The 26,809-nt window shown below is 49.6% G+C and overlaps 1 protein-coding gene across 1 annotated transcript in view; it reads right to left on the bottom strand.

The window, feature by feature from the left end:
• Positions 1-385: 385 nt before the first annotated feature.
• Positions 386-26,809, bottom strand: part of SLC18A2 (solute carrier family 18 member A2) — a 39,353-nt gene continuing 12,929 nt past the window's right edge. The window contains exons 7-16 of the mRNA XM_058697901.1: positions 26,267-26,356; positions 26,106-26,149; positions 25,973-26,033; positions 23,278-23,373; positions 12,385-12,463; positions 12,102-12,153; positions 11,138-11,201; positions 9,066-9,185; positions 8,790-8,923; positions 386-2,669 (exon numbers count right to left, since the gene is read on the bottom strand). Coding sequence (XP_058553884.1) covers positions 2,565-2,669; positions 8,790-8,923; positions 9,066-9,185; positions 11,138-11,201; positions 12,102-12,153; positions 12,385-12,463; positions 23,278-23,373; positions 25,973-26,033; positions 26,106-26,149; positions 26,267-26,356 — 845 coding nt within the window. The 3' untranslated portion in view covers positions 386-2,564. The remainder of the gene's footprint in view (positions 2,670-8,789; positions 8,924-9,065; positions 9,186-11,137; positions 11,202-12,101; positions 12,154-12,384; positions 12,464-23,277; positions 23,374-25,972; positions 26,034-26,105; positions 26,150-26,266; positions 26,357-26,809) is intronic.

Raw genomic sequence — 26,809 nt, 5'->3', positions numbered from 1 at the left:
TGAACAATGTGTTAGCATTATTTGGGAATCAGAATTATGCTGTGAATTATCACTATGCAAAAGAGCTGCGTGATATAGTTACTTTCATCAGATGTACTTGTTCACAGCAGTCAGGAAAACAATCTAACCTTAGAAATGCAGGGATAACTTACTGGGCTTTTCCACAATGATATTATGTGACTGGTTACAGATTTCAGTTGAAAGCAAATTTTGTTTCCAAAGCCAAAAAGTAGGGTTTCAGACTAACCTGGAATGAATTTTACCTGATGCCTGTAAGCAGAGAAGAATAGTTCTTAATTAGGTATTCACAGTCAAGACAATACCTTAAAATGTATTTTATTCCAGCGATAATGTCTGGTTTATAAAGAAATACACACAGGCACAGTAGTGTTCAGAAGATTTATTAAGGAAACGAGCTAAAACAGGCACATACACTTAGCAGTCGAAAGAACTGAGTATTCTTTGCTACCTCATTAGTGGTTTTGTATCTGTTTGCCAGGTACAAACATAACCCACCTCTGCTCAAAAAAATAAAACGTTCAGGGAGCTGTATGTTCTTTGTTCTGATACACACATTAAAAGAAGAAAAAAAAAAGCGTCACTTCATAGTCTTGCTAACCCCAGGATATCAGGCCTATAAAAGACCTTGCAATTTTACCCCCTCAGATATAATGGATACCTTTGCTGCTAAAACGGTTTTGAAAAACTCCCGTATCTTTTGTCTTCTCTCCGGAGATCAACAGTGGGCATGCCTCTGCCAGTCATTCTTGAAGAGACTGAAGCCTTAGAGGCAAGAATAAAATTGGAATAAAGCATTGTGGTCAGGGAGAGCCACAAACCCTCTAAGAGAATCAACCCGTAGCACGTTCCCCAAGGGGGTCTCCCCTGTGGGAGAAAACAATCCTGCGGTTTTAGGTTAGCCGTAGGAGAGCGCTTCCCCATCCATCTTTACAGAGTCACAGATTTGTTTTAAGTTGCCCAAGGCAAGTATGTGAAGTTCATTTGCTTCCATCGCTGCCCTTGAAAACCAGATTTCAAATCATTCAAAACCCCACAGAAAAGCTTCTTAAAGCAAATGGAAACCGGATTAGCTACTTCTAGAGAATTACAAGGTTGAGGTCGAGGAGTCCTCGTTCTCAAGTTCTTGGCTCCTTGTCCAAGTTAACAGAAACACAGTATTAGCTTAACAAAGAACAGACATTAGGTAATTTCTGGTTACAGAGCTACAGAGTTCACAAGTATTTGCGACATTCTACACTATCCGTGCACTCCAATCACATCTACAAAACCTGATGTCAACTGACGATACTATTAACACAGTATTTGCTGTTGAAAAGGCACATCAATGTTGTCATGCTTAGAAAAACCACGTTGCACAACACTAGATACGAGAATACATACGCCTTTCTAGATGTTTGGGGTTTTTCTGTCTTTGAAAGGGGATGTGTCCTGACCACTTTTTTTTTTTTTTTTAACCTGTTTTCCCTAATGTGATTCAAGATTTCTTTCCTCCATCTTCCTTTAAAATTTGTCGATTTGAACAACTTTCAGAAGTCTAAGAAATAATAGTTGCAGTTGAAAATTTAACAGATACCTAGAAAACACTTGGATGGCCTCTTAGCAGGTCAAAGGTACATGGTCTGATTTTTTCACATCATAGCAGCGATTAGCCTCTTAAATGTCTAAAACTTGAGCGAGACGTTAATATAGCTATCCTGCTTAATCTTGTCTGTATAAGGGATCTCTACCCTCACTCTTCTTTCATCCAGTAAGACAATCCAGTATGTATCTTAAAGGGAAAGCTAGTTCTACAACTATACTTTGGGTGCTTTTCTCTGCTTTTGGACTATTTTCTAGTTTTCTCCCCCTGGCTCTAGTGCCTGCTGCCAGCCACGTGACTTGTAAACATGTAATTTGAAACCATCTGTTTCCAGGTAGATGGTTACACAGAAAACTAACGCCAGCTACGATTTATGGGTAAGTCCATAAAATGACGGACTCAAGTTCCTGTCCTCTGCATTTGAGATAACTAGCTTTTAACTCATAAATATGTTGATAGTAATTACAAGTTAACCACACGCAGCGTCACTACGTAATATGCTGTCTTATTTGATTCTGTTTTTCAGACTTCCTTCTGGTTTCTCAGTGTTGGAAGTGTCTCGGAGATGATGTGTGCTTTAATTTTAAACACCCATTACCAATATTCAGAAAAAATATACGATTCTTTTGCCCAAGGGTTTATGAATGTAAGTTTTTTAAAAATTATATTTGATTTGGATTCAAATATTTATAGATTTACACTATATTTCGTCAAAATATATTGTATAATATTGAATAAAATCAAATACATAAAATAAAGTTTTCAACACTATTTATACAAACCCCTAGAAAAGCTGCTTTTTCTTTATAAGGCTGTTGGCAATTGATCACAACCACGGAGAAGAATGAATAACCTTTGGTTGTTTGGCTTTCGCCAGGGGCGATGGTGCGACTAAGTTCTGGAGGAGTCATTTCACTGGTAACACTGTTTTGTACAAATAAATACTTTGACGACTTTAAGGATCTCAGTCACTTTCGGATTCTTCATCCTCACCTATCGGATACGACTGGATGTTATTCTGGGTGTACATCTTTGTCTTAATGGGGCAGTTGTGATCCATGAGAATAGCCTGAAAGACAGCAGAGTGCACATACGGTGATCTTGTTTCACAAAGATAAGACGGTTTTAACCTACCATTTTTGACCATCACTAGTTTGAAGGCTGTAGATGGCACCACCCCGTGGGAACCAGTCCTTAGGGGCAACTGCCAGGTTGCCTGGCCCGGAAGCTGCGGGGTTGGACGCTCCAGGAGGATCCCAGGCAACAGGAGAGACTGCAGAAGTGGTTTCTGCCTGGGCCACGGGCACCCTAAAGCCATGCAGCAAGGGCTTATGCGGGTTACGTTTAGGAAGAGTTCTTTTTTTTGTTTGTTTGTTTCTTTTTCAGAGAAAGAGACAGCATGAGTGGGGGAGGGGCTGAGAGAGAGGGAGACACGGAATCCAAAGCAGGTTCCAGGCCCTCAGCTGTCAGCACAGAGCCCGAGGCGGGGCTCGAACTCCTAGACCGCAAGATCATGACCTGAGCCGAAGCTCTACGCTTAACCGACGGAGCCACCCGGGCGCCCCCTTTAGGAATTCTGTTTGGAATCTCGGAATTGGGGGGATGCTGGAGTCACACGGCGCCAACTGTTCACTGTGGCAACACCCTTAATCGGCACGCTCTGTCCCTAACGAGGCAAACTCCCATGCTGGAAATGTACCTCCACTGTGTATGTATGTGGATCTGGTTCTGATCGCAGCCATCTTTGCAGGCTGCCCTTCCGGTATTTTCAGACCACAGCCACGGTCCCTTAGATTTCCCTGCACTAGACATCACAGGGCCCGTACGTTTTCATAAATGGCATTTCCAGAGCACCTCTCCTCCAAATCCTAGAGGTCTTCCTCTTGTCCAAATAAATGTAGGATTTAAAAAAAAAAAAAAATTCCTCTGATGCCCATAAAAATGCTATGCCTTCTCACTGTCACTAAAAATGTAAAAACAGCCCATTGATCCTCAATCGATAAACCCATGCAGTCATTATTCTCTTGAAAGTGTGCAGACCAAGCATGTAGTCTGAGAAGACAGCCGTCCCTTATCGGACCGGGACCATGCTGAGCATTCCTGCCACAACACCGCAGCTTCACGAGAGCCCCACCCGGTAGGCGGGTAACCCTGTGCGGGCACAGAGATCAAAGAACGTGACCAGGGATGCACCGCTGGGAGGGGACAGATGCGTGCCAGGCAGCCTTCTGCCGAGGTCTACTCTCACAGGGCTCCGGGGCGGAGGCAGAAAAGGGCCAGAGCACGGCAAGGGGACGCTGCGTGCAACTGAAGGAGATGCTCCCATCAGGTGTGTTTTCTGGACTTTTCTTCCAAGTAAATAATTCCCCCAAGACCTTGTTGTGAGGTGTGAAAATCTACATGGAAACATTTCTGTTGATACGAGCCCACTGAAACCTATCTTTGTGTTTGTCCACTACTCCCCACCACCCCCCCTCCCCCAGGTCCCGCTCTACACATTTGAGACCTTCTGTAACTCCCCTCAGTGCTAACCCACGTATCATTTCCTGAGAGAATCTACAGTGATCTGCCTGGGTGACACGTTAAGATAAAGGACTTCCGTGACCCTGTAAGTCAGGCCGCCAGCTCCAACTGTCAGCTACAAAATTTAACACTGTTTTTATACTTTTTGCCAAGTGAATCGATACGTGCACTTAATAAGGAGCTCGATGTCTAAAACTAAGTAACTGAGGCAACAGACATGGTACCCCAGGACCATTCTCCCAGCGTTTAACCCCCAAAGAGCACATCTCATCTCCCCAGGTTAGTGATCCTCAAAGAAATCTCGCGAATCACCAGGGGGCGAGGGGAAGGGAGAGTTAAACATGAAATTCCAGTCGGCTCCCTAACCCTTCATGACAATGGTGTCCACACGCTAGAAGAAGCACCGTCTCAGCGATGAGGCATCATCTAGAACTACAGAGGGCCCTACGGCTGACGACAGCTCGCTGGGCACCTGCTTGCATGCCCCCAAGGTCCTATACCAGCAGGTCAGTGACCTTACTGCATAGGAAGGGCAAGTCCCACAGCGCTCACAGGGGAAACGCTTGCTGTGGATGAAGTGCTCAGGGAAAGCTGTACAAGAGACGGGATACCAGCTGAACCTCGAAGGGCGGAAAGGGTGTGCACAGCGAAGGAGCTGGACGTGAGCACGGCATAGATCATCTACTAAATGAGACACTATGTAAAACAGGGACACTAAGTAAGCCGGCCTGGCCACCACAGGGGTCTGATGATGAGGTACACACAGCGAGATGGTAATTAGAAAGCCCACCCGGCACCAGACTGCAGGGCCTTGAATGCCAGGCAAGGGACCTTGACCTCTGGCCCACAGGCAGTAAGACAGCCTTGGGACGGATGGCCATCGTTCGACCCTCTTCATAACCACCTTCTCTCTCTTGGTTCAACCATCATTAGGCCTGACTCTGCATATATGCAGACTTAAGGACCCCCGAAACCTAACGCTGGGCACGACTGTATGGCAGTTCTATTTTTATAGTAACGTCTACGGGACCAAAGAAGCCAGGCAGCATACGTAGTATTCCCAAAGGGCCAGGAAGAGAGAGGCGTGAACAGGATGCAGCTGGTAAATGAAGTGTATGGGGGGCCACGAGGGCCGCCAGGTAACTTAAGCCGGCTCTCCGCACCACTGCGGGGCAACAGAGGCGTGTCTGCCTCCGGACTGAAAAGAGAAAGGAGGAAGTTCTTTGAACTCAGAGCAGAGCCCAGTCACTGAGAGCTGAACCCCAGCCCCTGCCAGATGCCTGGTTTCTTATCAGACACAGAGTGAGGATCTCCAAAGCAGTAAAAGCCTCGTTGGACCAAATGCAGCAAATACACAGCTGGAACATTGAGACAATAAAAACTGAACAGTAAACCCTCCAGGCTTCGAGATTTTGAGAGCTACCAGGCCTGAATGCTAGAAAGTTTTATTTACTGTATCTTAAAAAAAAAAAAAAAAATGGTGAGGGTTTTGCACATCAACTACATGAATGCCCCACAGAGGGACCCATCTCTATAAATAGATGATAATATTCAGGTCCTTGCCTGGCCCCTGCATTCAGAAAACAGGGTGGCTGGAAGGACCCTGGAACAATGAGGAGAAAGGCCGGAGCCACCCAGGAAAAGCAAGCTGGAATCCCAAACCCCTACTTTCCTGTCTGGGCCACCACTAGAAACTTCAAGAGTAAGTTGTAAGAAATGTGCCCTATCTTTAAAAATAATTCTTGGGGCGCCTGGGTGGCTCAGTCGGTTGAGCGTCCGACTTCGGCTCAGGTCACGATCTCGCGGTCCGTGAGTTCGAGCCCCGCGTCGGGCTCTGTGCTGACAACTCAGAGCCTGGAGCCTGCTTCCGAGTCTGCGTTTCTCTGTCCCTCTGCCCCTCCCCCGTTCATGCTCTGTCTCTGTCTCAAAAATAAATAAACGTTTCAAAAAAAAAAAATTTTTTTTTAAATAATTCTTTAACCTGGAAAAAATATCCATTCCAGCACACAGCCATCCTCAACTGGGTATTCTGAGAATCACGGGCTGCACGTCACTGTCGTAGAACACAGTTGTCCTCAGATGGCAGAGTGGAATTTCTTACGCTTGCAGAGAAACAACAACAAACAAAAAACAAAACAAAAAAAGCCAGAGGTCGAGGATACCAAACAGAAAAAAAACTCAAGCGCTCTCACGCTAGTTCATGATTGTGTGATTTGGGACCCATGAAAACAGCTTTAGATCTTTCAATATAAAATAGCCGAAGGCTATTCAGAAGGCCGCCTAATGAAAGAATGATTTGCTCAGGCTTACATGCCTTATTCTGGCTGCCCGCCTGCCTTTGGTAACTGCTGATCCTGAACGCCCGCACTTGTCGGTATTGGATTCTCTCAAGTGGGCAGTAATCAATTCTGTCTCCTCCCTGGCACACTGCTGTCCCGGCCTCACTCCCCCTTATCATTAGGTGTCCTCCTGCCCCGCTTGCTCAGGGAATAGGCAGCTGCTGTTGGCCACCCTCAAATGTTACCATTACGCGAGTCAAATGGAATCCAATGTGATGCCTTCAATTATGGGCATCAGTGACGGGCAGCGAGATGCACATTTTCTCAGGTTTTTAATGATTCATCTTGCTAGGCACTTATTACGGACTTTTGACATTTTGCAGCGAAAGTGCCTTTCGGGAAGCCTACAATTTTTGCTGCCTTGCCTTTCAAGATTGTCTCTTCCGCTCCCTTCGGCATTTCGCTTTTTAAATGAACAAAAGTGCCGATTTAACACGAGGGAAGAGAAGGGGTGCAGAGGTCGGCCTTCTGCCAGTCATCACGTGGACTCCAGGGCAGCAGCTGGCCCGGGGGGTTGTCCCCCTGTACCCCCCATCCCCTGACCTCACTTATTTCTTCCAACACCTCAGGTAAGCCACCACGCTGACGCCGACACACGGCACAGCGGCCACTAACGTCTGCTGCTTGCCTAAGGAAGCCCATTCAGCAGTTCGGAGGTCTCAGGACCAAAAGGAAGCTCTCGCCTCACAGGAGGGAGAAAGGGAGGACACCAGGGGGCCTCTGGACTGACAGTAAATCAGGGCGTTAGGTAGAAGCAGGAAAGCAGCATGAGGTAGTGCTGGAAATAGTAACACACTTATCGAGCATCCACTGTACTAAGCACAGGGCTAAGCACTCTGGGATTCTTGGCTGAATCCTTACAACAACCCAGTAAGGGAGATGCTATCCTGTCCCCACATGACAATGTGGCTCCAAGGCCACCACTAGCCCTTCATTACTTCCCAAGAATCTTATTAAACAGTCTCCTGGGTGAAAGAACTTGTAGGCGATTTTGTCTTTGTGTTTTTTGGTCCAAAAAGGGTTGGGAGTAACCCCCTTTTCCGACCCCGATTTGGGCAAGCTACCATGCGGGGCTCAGGCGAGGAGACGGGTAGGATGAACAGTAAAGTGCTACGGTTGCTCAGAAGTGGGGCCATGTAAGCAAGAGGAAGGAAAGAAGAGGTGATTTCCGTTGGAATATTTCCACACCTTCCCCTCCTCTTCTTTCAAACGGGTCATGAGTGATACCAAATTATCCAGTTAAATCCTATATGATAAAGGGCACACGATAGAGTGATCAGTGCTGAATATACTCTTTTTCTGAAAATATTTTCAAAATATATTGGACGAATTAATGAATACAAAGAACACCCCAGACAAATAAAGGCTGCACGTAACCTAACTTCAGAGTCTGTGTCTGTTTTTAGACCCACTCTTTGGGGAAAATCGTAACCAGGGAAGTTCAAGAAATGCCAAAGCGTCAGACCCATTTCCGTTCACCCGTCAGAAAGAACTTCTGATGTGCCCCCAAGAGAGCATCACAAGTGAACCTCATATCCACTCCTCATCACAAAAACACCATCTCCCCTCGCCTCCGTTATCTCCTTCATTCTTAACTTAAGCCTCCACTCTTATCCTGCTAGACGAGGGTCTGCCACCACGGGAGGTTTTAAAACCCAGCAACGCCGTCACCAGGGATGAACGCTCATCAGGTTAAAACGACTAATGCATTCTGAAATCCAAGTTTAGAAGCAGTAAGTTCTAAACACTTTATCCTCGATACCGTATCATTTAGTGATGATTCTGGTTATGAAGCTGTGAATTTAAAGGTTGCACATGCTCACGTGTGCCCAAAGGTACCTATACGATAGTTTCCCAAAATGCTCTGTTATCTACACCAAAACCATCTCCAGAATCCTACGCAGTAAGAACGAAAACACTATTACTGAAAGCCGTAAGGCTTAGGAGAAAAGCAAACGGCACCCAAAATGGCTCATCTCAGGACTCGGTGCAGGAAGCAAAAAAAGTTATATTCAAGATTTTCGAGAACTAAAGGCAATTACATTTAACTACTCCATGTCTGGTTGACAAAAGAGCTATACAGACTGCTAATCTATGTACCAAAACATCACCTCACTCTTCACATTTATAAACATAATGTTTGATACAGTAAAAGAAGCATGGCCTATACGGTATAAACGCCAAAGGAACTCTGACCCTTTATGTTTGGGGAGTTCTGCCCCAAAGGAGCAGAAATATACTTTCTAACTGAGCCATGAAGGAACCATCCAGAAGACCATGCCAACACGATCAAGAAACACTAGAGTTGCGTCCTAAAATTCTCTTACCATTTTTTCTTCCTTGGCAGGTGGACTTCGAAGGAAAAAGCAGAGAGGAGCAAAAAGAATATCAATTATTCCAATAATCGTCATGAGCCACGGAAATCCGATCGCCTTTGCGATAGCCCCACCAGCCGAGGGACCTTTCAGGAAACAGAGAAGGAAGATAAAGCTCTCTCCAAATGCCTCACAGACAGAAAGACACCAAAGTTTAAACAGTTTCCGGTCGGCATTATCATGCATCAAGATGAAAGCTTGTTTTGAAAGGTCAGTGTCCTTCCTTACCTATAGCATATCCCATACAGAAGGCCACGTCCGCAATGGCATAGACGCTCCCGTAGACAGACACGTGCCGCAGGTCTACCAGGTAGCCCATGATGGGCATCATTGAGGAGTCCACCATTCCTGTGGACGGGCAGGGAACACGGTCTATAGAAAACCGACGCAGCCCGAAAACGCGGCGAGCGTCAGTGTCCCGACCCCCCACCCCGCCAGCGGCTCCCCTTCTGTCATCGCCCCCTGTGAGTCTCAAGGCAGGCTCCCCAAGGCACACCCTTCACTGAAGACAGGCTGCAGGCCGCTGGGGCTGGGACTGGAACCCAGGCCACCTGTGCCCGTTCTCCCGCTGGCCCCGCCTGGCCCCCACCGTCTGAAGGGCCCCACCTTCCAGCAGAGGGCACCCCGTCCTCTGGTGACTCACAGACCAGGCTTCACATCCAGTGGGGTGCTGGCTATTGGCTGTGTGGCCCCTCGCCTTCCTCCAGCCGGTGCTTTCCAGATTAACTCTCTCCGGGTTCTGCAGGCCCTCACGTTCCCCCAGGGGGCACACCTACAAGCCTCACACACTCCCCTCCCCATCTACACCTCAGCCTCACACTCGGACTATGAGAATAAGTTGGAAAGTATCAGGGAAGATGGGAAGGAATCAGAACACGAGGGCGTCTGAGGGGTCACCGTGCCCTGCTCAGAGAACAGACTGAAAGAGGTCTGCCAACCCCGGGGGCTTAAACAATCAATCACCACCACTAAGGCCGGGATCAGAATCTCCTGGCTCGTGAACAGTCAGGGACAGGCAGAATAAACAAAGAGCAAAGGAAAAGCATGTGTGTTCAGAGTCCTGGGCTCACGTCCCTGGCGGGATGGGCACGGCCATTCCTCATCTAGCTGAACACTGGTTTCCCCGTCCATAAAATGGGGCTGATAACAATCAGCTAAAATGAGACCCCATCTGTGGACACCACCAGCAGACCAGTCAAACGTCCATTCCCTCACCTCCACCTACTACTAGAGGCTGGAAGAGGAGGGACGTTCCTTCATTCAATCGGTATTTGTTGATCACCGAATATGTGCCGCGTGCTGGGGACGGGGACGGGGTGAACAAACTGGACAGAAGAGGTGGACGGGCCCCCGAGAGCTCAAAAATGAATTCCAGTTGTCACTGAAGCCATGAGGTGCTGTGGGAGGGCAAACCTAACCCACCCGGGGAGCCCCCAAAGGCTCCCTTCTGTCTTTTCCACTGCACCACTCAAAGCTTCAGTTCTTGCCTTTAGCAACTGTGACAGATTTAGCCCTTACTTTTATGACGACCAATCTGTATATTATAAATGAGAAACAAAGGTATCCTATTCATGCAAAACATTAACAAGATTGTTTCCAGCATACATGGTTCTTCACATCCAAAGACCCCGTCCCCTTTGCCGGTGAAAATTCCCGCAGCACGGGTGGCCGTCGATACACCAGGCCACCTTTTCTGTACCAGACCTTATAAAAAATACACGTGAAGTCTCTGTCTCCCGGGTTCTCTTCTGTGCACAGATCTGAGCCCAAACAAAGGTGCTCTGAGTGAGGGGGTTCTCTTGTTTGCCCAAGGGCAGCAACAGAGTATCTGTTTGCTTCTGTAAATAGCAGGGTTTCTACAAATACTGGCTTTCGGAAAATAAATGACTAGTATGTGAAAGCAGGTATCTATCTGTAGACAACTGACAGGCGGTACTTGAGTTTGGCAGCCCACAGCCTCCTCCCGAGCTCTAGAAATTTTAGGTTGATGGGGCGCCTGGGTGGCTCAGTCGGTTGAGCATCCGACTTCAGCTCAGGTCATGATCTCGCAGTTCGTGAGTTCAAGCCCCGTGTCGGGCTCTGTGCTGACAGCTCAGAGCCTGGAGCCTGTTTCAGATTCTGTGTCTCCCTCTCTCTCTGACCCTCCCCCGTTCATGCTCTGTCTCTCTCTGTCTCAAAAATAAATAAACGTTTAAAAAAAAAAAAAAGAAATTTTAGGTTGAGGAACGATAGATAGTCTGCGCCAATAAGAGGAAATCTTTCTGACTAATGGGGAAAAGAAAGCTCTACAGGTGACTTACCAATTGCAAAACCGACTCCAAAGTTAGGAGCTATGAGCCCGTAAATGTTTTTTGCGAAAGGAATCTGTAAGAGGAAATACCTGTCATACTAAAATCATGACATCCAATGTAAAGCTTCTGGGAAAAGCCTAAAGATGGGTCTTCTCTGGCCTGGTTTGCGTGTTCCCTTCTCAAGTGGGAACTAGGGGGAAGGAGGAGGATGGGGTCTGAGGAGAACTGGGTCCTCCAAGATCTCAGAAGTTGAACCTGAAATGGGTTTTGTGACCACCAAGAACAGCCTCGTCAACTGCTGTAGTTAACACCAGCCCGGACCACGCTCCATTTCTGACAAGGGCCTGAAGGCCTCACTTGGGGGTAGATACTGGCTGTTGGTAAAAGATGTGTTGTTCTAGAAAAAAAAAATCTTGCTACTGTTTCAGGCTAGTCGGCTCAAAGTGTTTAAAGACACTGTAATATTGACGATGGGGGGGGGTTGGGGAAGTGAAATATAACTATGCAACCAACCGTCCTAAATAACCTGCAGCTGACCTAGAATGTAAATGTATCCCTTGGAGAACCTTGTCCAATATGTTTAAGAGGATAAAAAATTGGAGGAAAATTGAAAATGTAATAAAACCAAATATCGGGGCGCCCGGGTGGCTCAGTCAGTTACGCGTCCGGCTCTGCATTTCGGCTCAGGTCATGATCTCCCCGGGGGTTCGAGCTCCACGTCAGGCTCTGCGCTGGCAGTGTGGAGCCTGCTTGGGATTCTCTCTCTCTCTCTTCCTCTCTCTCTCTCTCTCCACCCCTCCCCCTGCTTAGGTGCACTTTCTCTCTCAAAACAAAAAACATCGAAAACATAAAAATAAAAATAAAAATAAACAGACAACAAACTTCACTCTGCTCTGAAATGCTTCCTGGTGATTCTTGCCCAAAGCGAAAGTTTTCTTTCGAGACCACTTGTCAAGGAAGGTCTTTTACTCACACATAAAATGCTGATTCCGACAATTATCATTCCCAGAAGAGCACAAAGCCACCTACCAAAAGAACAAAAAAGCACCTTCCATAAACGACCGCTCCCATTCCCACCCCTGCCAAATTTTCAACAGAAATCAGGACAATTACTTATGAAAACTCGGATAGAAACAGCCAGAATTGGCTTAACAGAACGACATTATACTTATGAAAACTCAGGTCGCAACACCCAGAACTGGCTTAACAGAACGACATTATTCCGACAGAGTGAGAGCAAGCGGTACTCGTCTTACCTCCCCATTTTGTGTGCGAGCATCCCAAAAATATTGGTTCCAAGGAGATAAGAGACACTAGCCGGCAAGAAAGCAATGCCTGTAAATTTATGGAAAGGACACCTTATCAGCACTGATATCAGTCAAGTGTTGGAAAAAGTAATAACTGTCAGACATCACAATGGCGATCAGAGCGGATGAAAGGAGGCCTGAGGCCTGCACCCAGGCAGCTAATATCCGGCGGCTGACGGAGCCAGACGGGACCCCACGCGGCTCCCCCGTCCCCACAAAGCTGCCAGACGCTCCAGAAACGAGATGCGTCCCTCTATCAACGGCTTCATCTTGCCTCCGTGTCTGCCTGGTGGCGGCCTCACCCACGGACGCACACGGGCAGCTTCCGCCGCGGGAGCCCGGCCACTGTGCTGCCACACGTGCGGTGAGCGGCGGTGGCACCGCCCCCGTCCTCACCCCTTCGTCACTTTGCCACAGGAGACACGGGCATTGAGAAAGACCAGGGAACGTGAAGAGAAGGACAAAGAAAAAGTTAAAGTCACCCCAAAGTCCATCGCTCAGGTACTGAGCACGGTGATTCCCGCTCTGTAGTCTTACACACACGAGTTTACATGCACACAGATACACGGGTGCGTGCAGGATTTGGGTTTTTTAAGAACAAAACAAGACGTGGGATTATACTCTTGTGCTGCAGCTACATCCTTTTTATTTTAATTTTTTTTAATGTTTATTTATGCATTTTGAGAGAGCGCGAGCACGAGCAGAGGAGGGGCAGAGAGAAAGAATCCGTAGCAGGCTCTGCACTGTCAGCACAGAGCCCAAGGTGGGGCTCGAACTCACAAACCTAAGAGATCGTGACCTGAACAGAAACCAAGAGTCGGATGCTTAACCGATCGAGCTACCCAGGCGCCCCTCCATCCTGCTTCTTTCAATTAGCTTTATGAACATCTTGCCAGGCCTAAAAAAAAAAAAAATGAACGTCTACGCGGTCATTTTTTGTGTGCGGCCAAGTCACGCGACTGACGTTTTCATGTCTAAGGTTCAATGCTCTCCCAGGGACTTGGCGGCCCCGGCCAAGCCTGTGCCAATATCCGGCTGCTGGTGGCAGTGGTTGCTTTGGAAGTAGTCTCTGTGTTGAACAGAAAGCCCGACGCGAGTCAGACCAGCCTGGCCGCTAGGGATCTGTCCATACCAGCTCCGTGTGGTCCCCATCTGTTATCAGGACAATGGGATGGTCTCCTCCCAAAGATGGCGTTTTTCCTGAACTCAGTTACACCAGATTTGATTCTAAGCCTCGCCCACAAATGGCGAACGCCGCTTCGTTCTCAGTCACACAGCCACACACGAGCTAGACGTGCACGGAAGGTTAAACGCGCCAGCTGGGATGCACTGTGCTGAAAATGCACGGGGCCCAGGGCCTTTCTCGGCCCCACGGCTCAGCAGCACGCACACGTGCACGCACGCACGCACACGCGTGACCTTGCCTCTTCAGGGATGCATTGGCCCTTCCCTGCACCTCCATACGCACTAACGCAAGCCACCAAACTCTCCAGAGAGGCTGAGCCTTCCAGCACAGTAGCGACTTCAAAATGATTAGGTCCAGGAGCTAAATCCAAAACCAAGCCACTCCAGGCTTGGTGATCTGGGAAACAGTAACAAAGAGCAATCTCATTTCATGTTCCAGGAAACCATTTCTGTCACGCTTGGCAATATCGGCAGCCAAATAATCGCGGGATGTAATTGGATTCAGCGAACGTCACTGATAGCGTGGGTCTGGCTCAGGGCGAAGACAGTGACCACAGTGTGGCTCTGGCCACCACGAGAGCTTCAAAGGAAGGAGCCAGACGATGTCTGAGCTGGAACGCGGCTACGCCGGGGACGGAACAAAAGTACATATGCCGTGTTCTGGGGACCCAGAAGCTCCCCAAAGCAGCTGGCGATTAAGCCTAACCTTGCACGCCACGTAGTAGGCTTAGTGTGGAGACGTTAAGAAGCCACGAGGGCCGTCGTGTCAGGATGAGTATGTATGGGGTTCAGGGACGGGTAAACGAACGAAGAAAGCAAAGGAAAAGGTAAATAACAGCACGGGCACCATGATGAAGAGACACCAACATCGGGCCTCCGTGTCGGGGAAACAGAAGGGAAGTGGCGGGGGAGGGCCCAGACCCCATCTAAAGAGGCGACTGCTGCTCTGGAAGATTGAGGTCCCAGACTGGAAGATCCAATTTTTCCAGGAGAGATTGAACTCTAGATTCTTACAGGAAGTCTCTTGAGCTTTTCAAATGCTGGCAACTAATTTTTACGAACATAAAGCGCTCGCATAAACCAAAACCTACCTACGCGCGGAACTCAGTCAGTCCACAGACTGAGGGCCACCTGCTGTAAACCGGGGCCCAAGGAAGTGGACTGTGAACAACCCAGCCAGGGACCCCATTTCGGGTAAATCCTGACGCCGGGAGCAAGGCACGGGATGATGCATCTCTGAAGGCACAGCTTCAAAGCAGGGTCGCCAACATGCTCGGGGGGGGGGGGGGGGGGAAGCCACAGATGAGCTCCATCTTCCTGACCCACAAGGGGGGTTGCTGAGCTCACGCGTGAGACCTGGGAGTGGGTGCACCCCCCACCCCCGTTTTCCATAGATGGCAAAACAGCCTCAGGCCGCAAACTCCAGTTTCAAGATCCTCAGGCAAAAAGCACTGGGGGTAAGCCATGAAACAAGAGGTTCGTTTCAGCTCGAAACACACCGGCTGAGGCTCCAGGGGGTCCCCGTGACCTCACGGGGCCCAAAAGGCAGCGCATCTCACAGGAAGGCTCTGAGGAGCAGACGGCAAATGGCCCTCCCTGTCCGATCCCTCGGCCCTGTCCTCCGCACGAGCTCCACCTTCCTTGTACCTGACCCTGGCCGGCCGGCCTTCCCCACATCGGTGAGCTCCTGGTGGGCAGGGACCCCTTCATCTGTTTCCATAGCCCAGCTCCGTGGCGGCCCAGGGGAGGCGCTCAGAACACGGCCGACCGCTTAGAGGAGAGGGTCCCGTGCGAGGACATTCGCTTCCCACGACCGACAGTCTCGAGGGAGGCTGCCATCCCTTGAAGGCAGGCACCGTGTGTCCAGCCGCCGGCCTCCTGGGGGTAAAAGCCTGCACTGCGGTCTGGAGCTGGAGTCCTGCTTTCTGGAGCTTCCAAACTGGGGGCAGGGCCACGTGCTCTTTGGACCTCCAGCTCTAAGCCCCCGATTGCCGTTGCGACACGGCTTCAGCATCCCCCGCGCTGCCGGGGCCCCCCGCTGCATCACACAACCCACAGAAGCAGCTCTGGGAACTCGGCCCTCCGTGCGCCCCTCACGGCACCCCGCCTGGCGACTCAACAGGAGACCGTCTAGCTGTGCTCAGGGACCAGGGCTGGGAGCCCAGTGCCCTCCCAGACAGCTCTTTAAAGATGACTCCAACTAGAGGCGGGTATCCTAACGCCAGGCCCTGAGCTTCCCATCACTTCCACCCACTGGTCCTGGGGTGCATCCTGGAGCCAAGAGAAACTGCCTTCGACCTCCGCCCCTGGCCGGCCACCACAGCAAGAAAATGCAGCCGACCCACTCCTTGGCTTCCCCAGTGAAACCCCACCGGGGCTCCGGTGGCTCCCAGGGACTGGCCATCTCCTGCCACTCCTCCGTCCAAGTTCAAGCCGCTTCTCCACCTTGAAACACGGTGCGCAGAATCGCCCCGGCCCAGCTCCGTGCCGGTGCACAGCACCTGAGCACTCGCGGCTCCAGGAAGGGAAGAGGGACCGAGTGCATCACGGGGCCGGCCCCTGCTCTGCACCCCGAGAGCCCCAGCTCACACAGCCCTCACAGGGCTCGTAGTGCACCGACCTGCGCCCCCACCAGGGCCCTGCCTCGTCTCCACGGGCGTCTTCAACCCTACGGCCCGACCCCACATTCTCACCGGAGGGATTCCTTCATGTCCCTTCAGAACTTCGTTGGTACCTGTGGGGGGATCTTTTTGAACTGTCATCAACTGGGCAACTTTGTCCCTCCAAAGCCTGTATCACCTGCAAAGGCAACAAGAAGTCTGTGTCGGCCCTTTCCTGACTCAAAGAGAGAAGTGTGGACGGGCCGGCCCGCACACAGTGCTTGGGGCCACACGTGTGAGTGAGCCTGTCCTTCTGCTGGGCCGCTGCTCTCCCTGCGGGGTGCCTGCACCCCCCTCAGTCACCTCTGCACGTACCACAAAGCTCACCCACGGGGATCGTCTGCGCACCCCCGGGCTTTCATGCTAAGCCTGGCTTTGACCACGGGCTCGACGGGCTCGGGAGGGAGAGGCTCAAACCACAACGGAGCCTACAAGGAGCCAATGCTGGACCTGCAGCCCCAGAAGTGACTGTAGGAAGGAGTCCTTGGACTTCTCCCGAGCCCTTCCCGATGTCCCCAAGGGCTCAGTCTGGAACCAGGATGGGGCAATAGTCCCAGTTTGCCCTATGCCCAGGGAGGCTCAGGAGGCTGAAGTCCTCACATCCTGGAGCCACAGCATGCTGGCAATCATCCTGTCCTTGAGTACCCAGCCAGGCTGGCACAGGACGTGCCCCAAGGTCATGGCTGCCTGGGAGCAGAGCGGGTCCCCGGCCGAGCACGAGAGTATCCTAGCCTCCATCCCACACTGCACCACCACGTCTCCTTAAAGAGCCAGAAGAAAGAGTTTGGCTCCACTCTTCTCTGGGGCCCATTCCTTAGTGCTTAAGTTTCCCCTTGAGGTCAGTAGGCCTCACCAGGAACAGGGTCACTAAGCCTCCGGGTGCTGGGGCAGGGTGCGGGGGGTGTCATTTGACCCAGACTTGACATAAAGGGAGACGCCACGAAATGATTCTCTTTCCACCGACCCAAACTCAGGGCCACCCCCAAATGGCAGCACAAGGGGCCGGGGGGATGGGCTCACACGGCCACCCTCTGGAACACGGGTGGGCTCCCATCTACCTCCTCTAACAATCACGGCCATTCACGCAGCGTTCAACAAGAGCAATCATGGGCCACCCACGCGGCTGCTTAAGACTGTTTTGCCTTGGCTTCAAATCTTACGGTCTTTCTCCAGAAATGACGAGGGAAGCAGAAGGGCAGGAGGGAGCCCACACAGGACCCTGCAGCACAGCAGGGGCCCGAGCTGCCCCGGGGCCTCCTCCGGAGGACGGCCGTGCCCCGTCCTGGCGCTGGGTCCTCACTTCCACCCTTGGTCCTCGCACCCCGTCGCCCACGGCGCCCTCCTCACGAGGCTCAGGGGGGCCTGCGGGGCTCCGGGGAGGTGGGCCCCAAGCTGCAGAGCTCATACGGGAGCGGTGCTCCCTTCACACGTGCTGTGCTCCCCTCACACTGGGGGCGATACGGCAAAGCAGGTACAGATACGGGACTCTCTTGACGAGACACGAGCCCATCTCTGAGACCGGAAGGAAATGACCTCACGGTGGACAGGTGCAGCGAGCCGAGGGGCTGGTGACCATCTGGCCTGGGAGATAAGCCGCACAGAGGATGCTGACGAAATCTAGAAGGCCCGCAGCCTGCTATCTAACCCGGAAGGCCCAGGCTGCTGAGGGCCTTTCAGGACTTTATAAAGAAAGCCTCAGGCTGTGTCTGGAGAGGGAGGGGCAGGTGAGCGGAGGTGCCCTGCACACGGCCAAGGACGCATTCAGTCGGGAAGATAAGTCAGTCGGGCGGGAAAGAGCACTTGTAAAGGGACGCGGGAGCCCCACGGACTCGGTGCCCCAGGGCCACGGGCGCCTCCCGAAGACACACGGGAGGCCCAAAGCACCGCAGAGGAAGGCATCATGATGCTAACAGCAGCAGCAAGACCTGAGGAGCGTCTCCCCATCTTTTGCAAAACTGCGATTAACTCGGGGTCGGGAGAGGGCCTTCGCTCTGCGAAGTGGGGTGCCCGCTCGGGGAGTTTGGAGTCCTTGCATTGTCTCCACTGCCAGGAGGTTCAGAGCCGAGTTTCTGCTTAACGACTAGCCTTTCAGTTTTGCGCCCACGCTTTTTCCTCCTTCACCGAAGGACTCTTGTTGCTTGGGGCTTGGTTTTGGTTTGGTGACGTCATTTATGTACCATAACGTCCCCCCCTTTTGAAGCACACAGTTCAGTGGCTTATACTAGAGTCCCAGGGTGGTATAACCGTGGGCATTATCGGATTCCAAAACACTTTCTTCACCCCAGAGAGGAAACCCCACACCCATTATTAGTCTCTCCCCATCCTGCCCCGCCCCAAGCAATTTGGGACTTTTTACTGAAGGATCATTTGATGAAAGAACACGGATCAGTGGCGAATGCGCGCAGAGCCCATAAGGACTGGGGTAGGGACAAGTCTGAACCAGGAAGCAGCAGGTGACAGGACCCCCGCTGCAGAGGGAAGAGAAGGTTGCCTAAGGGAAGGTTTTAGGCACTAAAAATGGCAGCTTCATTCAGAAGGGAGAGTCTCCACCCAAAGTGGCAATTTGTAAGCTGAAAGAACTCTGCAAAGAAAATAAATCCCCAGGAAGGAGAATCAATAAACTCTTTCTTTAAGAGGTGTGCGTGCAGGGACTAGCCTTGCAGATATTAAAAATGTTCTAAAGCTCCAGTGATCAAATAGGAGCGTATCGGCGCGGGAATTCGTGCCGACAAGTGGAACAGAAGGAAGAATCCAGAAACAGACTCAAGAACACACAGCTGTTTCAAGTATGACAAAGGTGGGAAAATTCAGGCGGACTCCTAGGGGCAACTGGCCGGTCATACGGCAAACAGTAACACCAGACCTGTATCACACACCGTATACCTAAACTAAGTCTGTGTAAATCCAAGTTTCATGTGAAAAACAAATCATAAGTTAGGGGAAAACATGCATGAAAAAATAATAGCATGGGAAAGGTCTCATCTGAGCTTCAGATGAAATGACAAGGACATGAAGGGTCAAGGGGCTAGACTAGTGGCATCTTAAATGATCTGAGTGGCGAAGAGAAGAGAGGGGGAGAGGGGAGGGGGGAGGGGAGAGGGGAGAGGGGAGAGGGGAGAGGGGAGAGGGGAGGAGGGGAGGAGGGGAGGAGGGGAGGAGGGGAGGAGGGGAGGAGGGGAGAGGGGAGAGGGGAGAGGGGAGAGGGGAGAGGGGAGAGGGGAGAGGGGAGAGGGGAGAGGAGAGAGGAGAAAAGAGAGAAGAGAAAAGAGAAAAGAGAAAAGAGAAAAAAGAGAAGAGAAGAGAAGAGAAGAAGGAAGAAAGGAAGGAAGGAAGGAAAGAGAAAGAGAAAGAAAAAGAAAGAAAAAGAAAGAAAAAGAAAGAAAGAAGAGAAAAAGAGAAAGAAAAGAAAAACAAAAGTCCACCTATAACAGTCAAAAGACAATACAACAAAGGCAATGTTTGTGAAACATCTGATAAAGGAATAATGTCAATATACAAAGAATAATTAAAATCAATTAGAAGACAAACATCTCCACATAAAAAATGGGCAAAGTATGTTATTCATTGACTTCATAAGAAATCCACAGTAAAGGAAATAGACATGGCTAATATATGAAAAGATACTCAATTGCGTTCAAAAAACTTGTAAAAATACATCAAAATGAGAGTCCCCCGCCCACCCCTTTCTCACATATGCAGCTGGGGAAAGACTGAGAATACTGATATTAGGGCAAGGTTACCAAACATCAAACACCCACTGGACTTTCAGGAATTTTCCCTACAGATACATTTCCGAACATGAACAGGAATACAGGTAAGAATACTCTGCTGCACTATGGTTTCTAATTGGCAAAAACTGGAACTAACCCAAATGCCCAACCAAAGGATCCGGTTGAAAACTTATGGCCTAACTTTACAATAGAAAAATCCAACCATTAAAATGAACAATGGGCTTCCAGTTAACAGGGCAGAGTAAATCGATAGGTTTTCTTGTCCCATCTTCTATCCCATTTGCCGTTCCCATCCCAAAGTCCGTTCAAATTTTAGTAAAGGAAGCCCCATGCTCTCTCCTCTATGCCCAAGGCCAGACAAAATGAGATAGGAGAAAATGCAGTCAGAGAGGGAAGCAGCAGCAGAGGGACAGCAGTGATGGACACGACAGAGAACACTGGAATCTTCCATCTGCACACGGAGCAGCCAAAAAGAAGCAACACCTTTTGTGCCTCAAAACACAGGACACTCCGGGACTGAAGGCTCCGGGTACAGTGAATGTAAGGCTGAGGCAGTCAACTGGAAAGAGGGTTGAAAGGTTGTTTCTAGAGCAGTTGGACCGACCCCCCACCCCCCCAGGGCACCTGGGTAGCTCAGTCGGTTAAGCGTCATCGGCTCAGGCCTCGATCTCAAGGTTCCTGACATCTCACAGTTTGTGAATTCGAGTCCCACATCAGGTTCTCTGCTGTCAGTGCAGAGCCAACTTCAGATCCTCTGCCCCCGCCTCTCTCTGCCCCTCGCCTGCTTGTGCTCTTTCAAAAATAAATAAACATTAAAAAAAAAAAAAAAAAAAAAAAAAAGACCAGTTGGACCCCCAGCCCTCTCTCTCACACACTCACCCTCTCAGGAAACAGTTTCTTTAGAGAAAGAAGACGAAAATGGCCCAGGAACCCCAGGCAACATGGAGATCAGGGATTACATAAGACGATGAAATGGGGAGTGAGTGGAAGTCTTCCTACTAAGTGGCAAGAGGTTGTAATTTCAACAACCTTTCCACACACACACAAAACCGCTCAGAGTGAATATGAAAGGGCTCTTGAAATTTAAAATATGATGACACCGATTATAACAATCCAATAGACAGTTTAGACAATGAAGATGAAGAAATCAATGGGAATAAGAAAAGGCAAAGTAAGAAATTACAAGCATGAAACACCAAGGGTCCAATACTGAACCAATAAAAGTAACAGCAAAAGAGATAAAATGGAGTAGGGGAGAGGATTAATAAAAGAAATAATACAAAATGGTTTCCCAGAACTAAAAGAAACAGCTTCCCAGATGAACAGACTAACCAAGAAAGTTCCCAGTACAGAAGAAAACAGACCCCACTGCAAAAAACGTCACGGACACTCATAACCAGAGAGGAAGAGATCCTTCTAGCTCCTACAGAGGACGGGGAATGAGAAGGACACTGGCCTCCTCAATAGCAACCCTGGAGGCTAGAGCACAATGGGACAGTTGTCTCAAAACTGAAGAAAAGGGGCACCTAGGTGGCCCAGTCAGTTAAGTGTCCAACTTTGGTTCAGGGTTCATGGGTTCGAGCCCCACACTGTCCTCTGTGCTGACAGCTTGGAGCGTGGAGCCTGCTTCGGATTCTGTGTCTCCCTCTCTCTGCTCCTCCCCCACTCATGCTCTCTCTAAAATAAGCACAAAAACTGAAGGAAAATAATTTCCGACCAAGAATTACATACCCAAGTAGACTAAGTCAACCAAACATGAGAATAAAGATGTCTGCAGATATGTAGGATCTCAGAGAACTTTATCTGCCATGCATCAACTCTCAGAAAGAAGCTAGAGGATGTGTTCCATCATAATGATAGAGTAAACTAAGAGAAAGGAATATAGAAGGGAAGGATACAAGAAACAGTAGAGAAGCAAAGACGCCCAGATATTGGAAGAGGAAAGTCCTAGGATGACCTAGTGAACAAATCTAGACTAGAGCAAGACAGAGTAATGTAGGACAAATACCCATAAACAAGCAAAAACACAAATAGGTTAGGTTTGCTGATGTACTTGGCCGTATTTACAGGGCCTCTGACTTTTGCCAGAGAGTTTGAGAATACATTCAGAAATGCTACATGGAAAGCTAAGAAAATGGAAAGAGATGGCAATGATTAACTCCAGGAAAAACAAAAGTTTGTAAGAAGAAATAATCATACAGCCCTATATAGTTCATCTTTGAACAATTTTTACACAGTCACAATAAAGCCAACACTGAGTGCCAAACTGACCAACAAATAAAACTGTTCTAGAAAAACAGAAATTGAGAAAACGGATAAGTTGGTTGTTTGATATTTTCAGGTGTAATAACAGCATTAAATCTTCATCTACTACGTTAGGGAGCTGGTAGTATCAGAAATGGGGGAATTTAAAAAACAGGAGTTACACATATTATTTAGAGACATAAATTAGCAGAAGAAACAACTAAAAGAGTTGAAGTGATTAAATCTGAGAAAGGGGGTTAGAGATGGGGAGGCATGGGGCAAAGACTTCTGGCTTTTTCATTATAATTCTAATAATGCTATTTAACTTAAACATTAAGTACATGTTTAACTCTGAAAAAATCTAATTAATTTTGAAAATCAAATCTACCCATTCTGACATGGAAACATGGCCCAACAAGAGTTCACACAATGATATAAACGGCAATGTTCCATTCGGGTTGGGTTTTTAAGCATCGCACACATGGTGATAAATGCAGAACCATCTGGAAAGAGACACAAAACTGTTAACAATGACTATTATGAGGGACTGGCCTGGAAGGAAAAAGATGAACATGAGATTTTAAAATTTACTTCTTTGATCTGTGTACTTTTTTTTTTTTAAATAATCAAGTATGTATTGCTTTCTAAGTCAAAAATATTTTTAAAAGAGTAATCCTCTTACGTACTGTTTGTTGTCAGCCTGTTTCACATAAATCTTACTGCTACCCACGTACGTTTAATATAACTACTAACGTCTAGTTCAGAAACACGGGCAGACACTGAATGTATTTTGCGTCTTGTTTCTGCCCAGGTCTCATGCCTCTTTGCTAATTCTGATTTAAAAACCTGGAGCTGAAAAAGGCCCCAAAGCTCACTGCTACCCTAAGCACGGACCCCATTAAGTATCAAACAGAAACAATCACTTTATCATCCTGGCACCTGCAGCCTGTCAGGGCTACAGTGACAGGACCCACCCCGAGGACAAGAGTTCTAGAATCAGAAGCACCCACACCAGTCCTCACCCAGCTGCCACTTGCGGGAACACATGGTCTCCATCATCCAGATGGGCAGGGCTGGCTCCAGCATGGCAATCCCCATGTTTGCAAAGCAGATGGACCCTTTAAGGGAGGAAGAGGGTTAGTGGGCTTCTGTTTTGGGTCTTGAGTGTCCCCTACCTACTATTTCCAAACACAGTTAAACGCCACATGCCCACAGCCAGAACAATCCACTGAGATACCCAGAACATCTACTTCTGTAAGGAAAAGATAAATAATTAAAAATAAATAAAAGATAAATAAGGAAAAGATAAAAAAAAAAAAGGAAGAGTAAAGAGGTTGGATTCATTACTAATTCATTACTACTGTCATCATCGTTATTTTTATTATGAAAGAACATTAAATAGATTAAATACTAATTAAAATTAAACATTAAGTTTAAACAAAGTATTAATTTTTCTTTTCAAAATAGCACCCCGGAGTCATAAAGGAATTGGAGGGAGACTCGGAGGTCATTAGGTTAACCATCCCAACTTATTAATGAAGAAGGACTTCTAATTTATTAACGAAGGAACTTGCTTGAGGCCACCCAGCCACGTGGGCCACTTCCAGACCACACACAGACTCCAGCAACTGGAGGTTTCTGCACCTAAGTTTTACCATGCGAGGAATACAGACATTTCTAAAGATGCCCTGGGATGCCCCCAAATCTGGTGCGTTCGGCACAGATGTGCCGTTGAGGGATTTTTTTAATCAACTATACACATATGCTATCTTTGCAGATACCCACTATCTGTTAACCAGAACCCTTTGTAGATGTAGAACCATGGGGGAAAAGATGCACAGAGCCGTTCCCCACCGTGCTGGGAGCTTCCTGTGCTGTGTCCCCATGAACCTCTAATTTGCTAGAATCCTGATTCAAAGAACACCGTGTAGTGTAATTAAGGTGCTCACATAATGCAGAAAGGTTTTTTTTCCATGCTTTGGGACGTGACAGGTGGAACAGAGAGAGGATACTGAAATGGTCCCCTCACCCTCCCGCTGTTTTCCTGGATTCGCTGTTTCTCTCTTTCCCATCTATTAATTAGGGCCAAATTGGCGTGGTCGTTCTGTCTCCCCTACAACCCAGGGCCCATAACTCTGAACCCCTCCTTGTCTACCTCTCACACAGCAAACTGATACCCCTGCTCTAAATCCCAGCAAGCAGGGACAGCCTCCAGGCTTCAAAGCCCACCGACCCTAAGCTGTTTCCCCAGCCCTGCCCTTCACTTTCCCATGCAAACCCCACTAAAGGCTCTGGCCTAGGCCTTCCCCTGGCCCTTTTCTCCCCCACACCCCCCACAAAACCTGGCGCTTCCCTACATGGCCCTGATTGGCACGGTATGCCTCCTTTCCTCAGGAGAACGTAATCTTCTTTCAACATCCCAGACCTCTGTCACCACTCAGTCATCCTCATAGGTTAAAATCCTGCCAGAACAAATAAGACACCGCCCGGTGCCCGGCCCCCGGCTCCCCGAGTAGAGGCTGCTGGAAGTGTGGTAGCCTGTCATTCAATGCTGGGTATCTTTCCTCCCTGAGTCGGGGTGAGACAGTGAGGGTCAAAGAAAGCCTGAGGCAGGGGGCGGTGGGCGGCAGAGAGCCCCGCTCTCCCCACACACCTCCTCACCCCGCCCCGGACAGCCCGGGCTCCATGGGCATCTGGGCTCTGGAACCATCCCTGCATCTTGATGGGGGCACAGAGAGGTGCCCTGCATTAGGAGGGGTGCAGAGCCACGAGGTTAACCACCCTTTGGCCAGCAGGCATGATGATGGGGGTCTAGACCAGGGTTATACAGGCACCCCCCCACCCCAATCCAGCAGCAGAAGGTTTAAACAAAGCCAGCCTGGTGTTGAAAAAGGCTAACCTGGAATGCTCTTAGATAGGGCATTCATCCTGTTCACCCAGACTCCCCCAGCCCTACCAGTGTCCATGACCACCGCTTAGACAAATAAACCCTAACTGGGTCTGATGCCACACTTCAGGGCTGCCGTCTCCTGGCCTGTCCCCAGGGGCCTCTGCTGACCACTGTCCGGGCCCAGGCAATGTAAGGTTGGTCCCCTGTGAGGCAGCCCAAGGCCTGTGCCCCTGAGACAGACGGTCCTGGGTGAACAGTCTCTTGCATCAATGAGGCCCACTATCCTCCCGACCAGTCACAGGACCCCAGGGCTTCCTTTGAGCCCATCGAGGCCAAGAACCCAAACACGGGAACTTCTGTAGCCAAAGGGGGTTTCCCGACTGGCTTCCCTGCTGCACAGTGTGCCCTCTCCGCAAGAAGGGACTTGTCCCCTGGGCCCTCTGGGGGCTCCGCTGTCAGCCTCTATTCATACCCACTTGGTGAATCAGACTGCCCACCGACAATGCCCACAGTGAGGCCAGAGTCTCCTTCCGGAGGTTCAAGGCCAAACAGTGATGGCCGCTGATACAAACAAACCTCTGTGACGGGGCATCTCCGTGACCCAGACATCTTTGCCCCAAATGAAAACCAGCAAAGGAACTTGGCTGAGGGTCAGAAATTAACGATGGAAGAAAGCTATTCCTTGTGACGTGGATGTAACCTCTTTGCCCTTCACGTTTCACGTCACGACGTTTCCAGCAGCCAAGTGAACCCTGGTTCTCGCCATCCACCCCTCCCCACCACCCTTTGGCTGAGAAGAACCAGGGAGACTGGGGGGGGAGCCCCACCTGCGGCAATGAGGATGTAGGGGTCCTTCAGCAGGGTGGTCAGCGGCGTCCCCTTCTGGCTCTGTGAACAAAAATCAGGGGTTAACGAAGTTGATGTGACCATCGCAGCGCCCTCCTTCCCCGGGGGGCTTACCTCTGGCTGCACCCGGGATGGCTGGAGCACAAAAAGCTGAATAGCTACGACAGAGGGAGAAAAAGGATAAAAACGTGAGGCTCCAAGCACCTACTGACATGGGTCACCCGACACGGGTCACGACCAGCGAGATCACGGCAGAGGTGCCCGCATGGACTCACCTCCATCCAAGAGCACCAAGGCGGCCAGCACCAGGAACGGAGCCGTCTTCCCCACAAACTCGTAGAGCACGCTCCCGAAGGGGGGGCCCACTGCAAGGAAGAGAAAGAGGGGCTGGTGCCAAGCCCCGCGACTAATGTCCCCCCTCCACGCCCCCCCCCCCCACTCCACCGTAACCATCCGTTTGTTTCTCGAGTTTGTACTTTGTTCCAACACCTACTTGGGGTGACTGCCCTACATTCTTTTCAGTAGTTTCAAGTTGTCCTGGGCACTTCCTCCAAGCTGGTTTACACCCAAGACACGGGCAAGAGTGTAGAAGGGTCACCCCAAAGTAAAGACCAGAGAGAAGCCAGACCCAGGCCACACACGGCTGTGCTGCTTACGGAGCACAGGAACATGGGTCCGCGGGGACTTGGCTCCTTATAAACCAGCAGAGCGGAACTTTGGGCTCCCAAATGAAGGCCAGAAATGTGACCGAGAAGGGAGAGGACCCAAAGCTCCTCTCAGGGAGGATAGGTGTCCCCTGGCCGGGGGGAGTCAGCCAG

Source organism: Neofelis nebulosa, chromosome 13 (assembly GCF_028018385.1).
Source record: "Neofelis nebulosa isolate mNeoNeb1 chromosome 13, mNeoNeb1.pri, whole genome shotgun sequence".
Taxonomy (NCBI): domain Eukaryota; kingdom Metazoa; phylum Chordata; class Mammalia; order Carnivora; family Felidae; genus Neofelis; species Neofelis nebulosa.
The sequence above is the reverse complement of the archived record's forward strand: the minus strand, read 5'-3'. Positions and strand labels throughout refer to the sequence as shown.